Here is a 6,051-nt window from a genome sequence, read left to right as displayed (position 1 = left end):
AATTATGTATGTCAACTACCATTACAAACAACATTACAGTTACAAATGGATGCAGAGAGAGGGTTTTAGATGTGTTGCAATGTGTTTTCTTAATTCTGTTCATACCAACTCTCAATGGAGAAGTGGATAAAGCTATAGACTCATAACACAGAGGTTTAAGTTCATTTCCCATTTGGGGCACTGCTGGAGTACCCTTCAAGGGTATTTCACTCTGATTCCTTAAGAAAAATGTCTTGCTGTATAAATGAGTACAAATGCAAGTCACGCTTGGGGAAAAAAGAATGAGGGAAAAAAATGTTTTTACAACCTTTTTACTCTGCAGTAAAAACCAAAAAAAATCAAATTCAATAAAACACAACAGACATCTTGGCAATTTTCATTCATAATTGATTTTTAGCAACTTCCAATCCTACTGGTTGAAGAGAAAGAAGTAAATTAGCTGTGGAACATCCAGCACCAAGCTCCACAAAATTCAAATGTTTCCCAGATATACAATAATTTAACACATAGAATAAAATATCATGTTATACAAACATGCATTACAAACACATTATTTTTATCTCCTGAAAATTCAAAGAAGCAACAGGCAATTGCACAAAATACCTATGGTTATCTCAGCCAACCATATTATCTTCCTTTTGTACTGGGCAAACTGTATACATATTAAAATAATTACAATATATTTTTAAAATAATTTAGTGCCTTAGATTAAAATGCCACACAACGAATATACAACCAGGTTTTGTTAAATAGATTACAGCAATTTTTACCACTAAACAGTTTTTTAAATCTTTTAGAAAAATGATACTGGTGAGACTTTGGAGTGCGTGCTTTTTTGGCTCACTTTTTTTGTCTTGCGTGCAAATGAAAGTTACAGATTAAAAGAGAAAATGTGTAGAAACAAGCAACATATTTGATAAGTTACATAAATCAGTGGCAGTTATGTAATCTTCTTGAAATAGTTTTCTTCTTCCCACAATAAAGCTGATGTTGAGAGACTCACAGCCTATGAAATTCATATTGGACAGAAGTACTAGGACAAACAAGCCATTAAATCTGAGACAAGAATATGGGTCTTGCGTCTACTAAGGATGTGTCCTGATTCCCAAATTCAAAACCCCTTCGAAATCTTCCTCACATGTCCTGCCATGATGACCAAAACGGATCTTGGCAGACAACCAAAAATCAATGCTTTGCAAAGTTTGCACCCACATAGCCGCAATGTTATTTTTTGTGCCTTCAGTTCATTATAAACTGCATGAAGAAACACAGCCAATGCTGCGCCTGCTCTAAAAGACTTAAGTCAATTACCTCTAAAATATAAAAGGAAGGGGTACCTACTTATACCATTCCTGGTGTACGTATCATTCCTGATCACCATTTCTTTTACTGCATTGCTTAAGACTAAATACTGGTGTTTTTTTACCTCTAAACATATGCCCAAGTAAAGTCATCCCTCTCTATACAACCATCCACGTTTTTGTTTAAAAGAGATGCAGCAATTTTACCTGGTTTTTCACTTAACAAATGGATTATCACTCTTCCAAGTTGGGCTCTCCTAAAGCATTACCGAGATTCTTCTTTTCTTGCATTGTCTGGGATGGGGAATTTATTTTATTTTTTTACATTTTAACTTTTTTTTTTATATAATAAAGGCTTGTGTGTGCTAAGTGCATCCTACTGTTTATGCTTTTTGCTAAGGACTAACAATGTAACTATGGTACTGATTCTGCAAATGAGCAAGAGTTATTGTTTTCCTTGTTTTCCTACCTATTGTTTATGCATCGGCTAAAGACTTTAAGCATGTTATGCGAATAATTAACGAGTATTTTTATTATTTTTCTTCAATGGAGAATGTGTTGTGTTAAGGTGAAGTTTGGGTGTCTAAGGGAACATTTTTCAGTTCTGGAAACAACTGAAGTTTATAAAGGGAAAGCAAAGGGAATTTCTGTTATACAAGTTTTCACCTTATAAGCAGTTTTTTGGGGAAAAACATTAAGCTCTTATAAAGAGGGATTAGAGTATTTCTAATGTCCTATTAATTTACTTGATGTTCACAGGCACTGTTAAGATAAGTTGGATCTGGAATTGTTGAAAACTGCTAGCAGATTTTCTAGTTATAATATAATACAGCTAACAACTTCAGTGTATTTCTGATACTGCCTGCTGTAAAATCCATGAAAAAATGGAAGTGCCATATTTGTCCATGATAAAACTCACCATTGGGGATTAAAAGCAAGAGTCATCCCATTTTGCATTAGCTGTCTGCCTGTGTGTAGTCTCATTGCCTGCCAACAGGTCGTAATGGAAAATGGCAGCATTGCGGCTCGCTTCACAATTGGATCATGACATAGGGAGAACAGACACCTAATGAGGACTAACATTGGAGACAAAGTCGATCAAACCTTACCTTCCCACTTCTGGGAGGAGGGAGGAAATGAGAATTCGAACCTGGTGAAAACCCTCACGTAAACTAGTAGACATCACAAACCCAAGTAGGCAGCTGCAGTACAGAGTGGTATTTTGTTAAAAATGTGACAGGAGAAATTCCAAAATAGCTGTGCCAAATATTAACCTCCTAAAACAAAGGCTGCTGGGTAGCAGACTGATACATAAGCATACTGTCATAGCACTGCATAGTTAAACACTAGACTAAGCATTCAATGACATTAAAAAGGGAATCTGAAAACCAGTTCCTAAAAGTTGGTTTTGATGTTCTGATTTGACATGATTGTTCACGCTCTAATTTTTTTTCAGAGAAGCCAAATTCTTCTGACTACTGTTTTTGTAACAAGCTTTTGTGATCCACAGTATTTTGTTTTTCTTTTCTCAACACAGGGTTCTATGTTTGAGCACCTGCTTGGGTAAATTGCTTGACTTTTCTTTTAATGAAAAAGGGTTCGTCTGTTTTGGGGACTTCAACCTCTGCTGTCCAGTCCAATCATTTAGGATTTCTAGCATAAAATTGGCTTCCAGGGGAAAAAAAATATCCAGAAGGTTTTGCAGTCGCGCATGAAGAAAAGTAAGAATAAAATGACTGCCCTCCCTCTTCACCATTTCCAACTTAATAGTCTTGTTGCCGTTGCACTCGAGTCTGGTTGGTTAGTAATCGCTGCTGTTGCTGCAAAAAGCTAATGACTTCTGGACTTCTCAGTAAGGACTGAAAGAAAAAGATAAAGAAAAATTTCAAATGCGTATCTCCTCAAGGGTAAATGAACTTTTACTTCAGTTAACATTTTCTGGGGTGGGCTAAAGCTAAATAAGTTCCATACATTACAGAAAATCTATTATAGTTATTTCACTGTAGCTGACATCAGAATAGTAGAACAGCACTGAATACTGATTCTGAGGCAGTCATTGTTTCAAAATGCAAGCATGCCCACTGCAGCGATTACATACTTGATAAAGGAACTGCAGTCCCCTTTCTTTAATCAAGTTGAATACAGTACTAAGTATGGTTGGTGGTTTAATTAATAGATTGTCATTAAACACCAAAAGTTTCAGAAACCCTTACTACCTTATGCTCCACTTGTAAAGAACTACTGGACCACAATTTAATAGTTAATTATTCCTGTTATTATTTAACTGCATCTCTAAATCAGTGGTTCCCAGACTCCGCCTCTGCTACCTTTAAATCTAGCTGAGCTCTAAATCTCCAGTGCTAATTGATCTGTTTGACTTCTCTTTAACTTGTTTCTGTGGTCTGTCCCACGTCTCAGAATTACCCTACTTAAATGGTTTCCAACAACATCAGCACATAGAATTTTACACAGCTGCTCCTTTCCTCCATTATTTCTGATTAAATAAGTCCATTTATGATAAACAGTCACAGGTGGGAAAGAGTCTATTAGATAGTTTCAAATGAGTGTTTATTTGAGGTCCAATTGGTCACATTTCGGGCCACACACGTGAACGAGGGCAGTTCTGAAACTCAGAAATTGGTACCGGACTGATAGCAATTACAAATCTCATTTTATCATTAAAGAGGTGAAAGCAAATTTTCACACGGCACTCACCAATCTCTTCTGGTTAAGGACTTGTTCTAAGAGCGAAGGCCTGGCTGGACGTTCACCTAAACCTCCTAAGCGCTGTTTCGTAACAGACACGGGTCTCTCTTCTGCGCTCTCCTGTTTAAGTGTAAAAAAAAGTAAATCAAGCTACTGTAAAATGCCTTGTATAATTACAAGATTGGACAAACTATTTCGGTATGGATATCACACAGATTGTAAAATCCGCATTGCTATTTAAACATTACCACTAGGTTATACTTGGAGTGGGTGAAATTAACAAACGGCTTTTCATTCGGAGTATAAAGTCCAAATTAATGTATTAATTGGGGAAACCAATTTACAACCCATGGACTACAGTGTGTGTAAGTGAGATCCGACTTATCTGCAACAATGGAGAAATGCAGTAAAGCTGTATGAGAGAAGAGAAAGAATAGTGCGGTATCTACGAGAGGTACCTACATCTAGCTTCCCGCTCGACATGGCTTGGTCGCTCTTCTTTTTCTTGTATTTGTCTTTGTACATTTTATTTCGGTGCTTCTTGCACATCCACGGCTTCCTCTGCTTGGCCTTCTGCGTGGTGGTCTCGGTGCAGCCCTCGTAGGTGCAGGTCTTCATCACGTTCTCGTTGTCCCCGAAGCCCTCCTCGTCATTGAGCTCCTCGGGGCTGGCGGTGCTGTCTCTGGGATCCGAGGCGTCCAGCACATCGCTCTCCTCGCCCGGATCGTCTCCGCCGTCGTAGTACACCACGCTTTCTGACTCCTGTGGGGTGATCACGGTCGTCCTGCTCTCAGCTGGGGGGCAGTCCCCGACAAAGTAAGTAGGCACATCTTTACTCACTGCCAGTGAGACACTGGGGTCGGTGCTCACACCCGTGGTAGCAGCATTTGTTTCTTCAGTCATCCTTGATTAGCAACGCAATGCGAATTGCTATGTATTGTTGACAGCTACAGATGTACACGTACGAGAAATCGGTAAGATAGCACTTCTGTCTACACGATTTCGATGTCCAAACATTAATTTACAGCTTTACTGTAAAGGGAGAAATACCATTATTCAACACCCATCTAAATCAGACAACCATTTGTGGTTTAGAGCGTATACCAACTAATTCTGACGCAGAAAAGACCCTCAACGGACATAATTATCTTCCATCACAAGGGTTCATATGTTTAAAAACGAATCAATAAAACGAAACTCGCGAATGGAGTTATATTTATAGCACATTGATTCTTGTTGTTTCTCTGCCACGCTTCCTGAAATAAAAACACTAACAAACAACGAGGCGACTTAATTCAAGAGCTTTTGCGAATGAAATTTCGAGCTCTTACGTTTTGCGATGTTGCCACCCAGTGGAAAGTGGTGGTAAATATACTTCAACCCATCGCATTTTGAACCGTTTACGTGAAGGTAGAGCACAAACCTATGACAACATAAATCTGACAATGCTGTGGCCGGTAGATCAAAATGGGAAAATATTTGACACAAGATACACATCGCACTACCAAGAAGTCCAAGTAAAACAAAAAAAAATATGAATAGCGAACCGACATCATAAAAGGAATAATAAAGTGAGGCAAAAGGTAGTGGAATTATGAAGGGGTAGATGTTAAAACTAAATTCTCTTTAAAAAAGTTATAGAATCTGCATTTTCTGCAGTTCAAGTATTTTAATATTTGCATGAAAACACAATTGCATAGCCGTGCTAAATTTCAATTAAGCTGTATTAAATACAAACATATAAAAATGTTAAATACAAAATAATAAAAATGCTAGCCAATAATTCTTCAGTTGAACAAGGATAATTCTCAGGTTAGGTCCTTTTTAGTAACAAAAGTGTTAAATTTTGCCACTCTGTGTGCTATGTTGTCTCGAGCTGTAGCTGAAAAGCTATGCGACACCTTTCTCTTCCAGAACTGGTTATTGCTACGTCCTACTCACTGGGCTTTCTAAATCCACATCTGAACAAACTTCAGTATGCCCAGAATTTGGCAGCCAGAATCCTGACAAGGTCTTGTGCAAGTGATCACATTACTCCTGTCCT

General features: G+C 37.9%; 1 protein-coding gene across 2 annotated transcripts; it reads right to left on the bottom strand.

Annotated features, from left to right (window-relative positions):
* Nucleotides 1-295: 295 nt before the first annotated feature.
* On the bottom strand, nucleotides 296-5,310 carry rfxap (regulatory factor X-associated protein). 2 transcript variants are annotated; one of them, XM_088921955.1, is made up of 3 exons: nucleotides 4,470-5,310; nucleotides 4,017-4,127; nucleotides 296-3,160 (listed from the first exon to the last, which is right to left on the bottom strand). In XM_088921955.1, the coding sequence occupies exons 1-3, from the start codon at nucleotides 4,908-4,910 to the stop codon at nucleotides 3,065-3,067; spliced, it is 648 nt and encodes a 215-aa protein (XP_088778081.1). In that variant the 5' UTR covers nucleotides 4,911-5,310; the 3' UTR covers nucleotides 296-3,064. The 2 variants fall into 2 exon arrangements, with proteins under 2 accessions (XP_088778081.1, XP_088778082.1); XM_088921956.1 differs by lacking the exon at nucleotides 4,017-4,127 and having other exon boundaries at nucleotides 4,470-5,298.
* Nucleotides 5,311-6,051: the final 741 nt, after the last annotated feature.

Source organism: Atractosteus spatula, chromosome 7 (genome assembly GCF_055471065.1).
Source record: "Atractosteus spatula isolate fAtrSpa1 chromosome 7, fAtrSpa1.hap1, whole genome shotgun sequence".
NCBI lineage: Eukaryota > Metazoa > Chordata > Actinopteri > Semionotiformes > Lepisosteidae > Atractosteus > Atractosteus spatula.
The sequence above is the reverse complement of the archived record's forward strand: the minus strand, read 5'-3'. Positions and strand labels throughout refer to the sequence as shown.

Coding starts and splice junctions, on each gene's coding strand:
- rfxap (XM_088921955.1), bottom strand. CDS start 4,910: ATGACTGAAGAAACAAATGCTGCTACCACGGGTGTGAGCACCGACCCC. Junction 4,128..4,469: donor TGTCGAGCGGGAAGCTAGAT/GTAGGTACCTCT, acceptor ACACTTAAACAG/GAGAGCGCAGAAGAGAGACC. Junction 3,161..4,016: donor TCCTTAACCAGAAGAGATTG/GTGAGTGCCGTG, acceptor TTTTTCTTTCAG/TCCTTACTGAGAAGTCCAGA.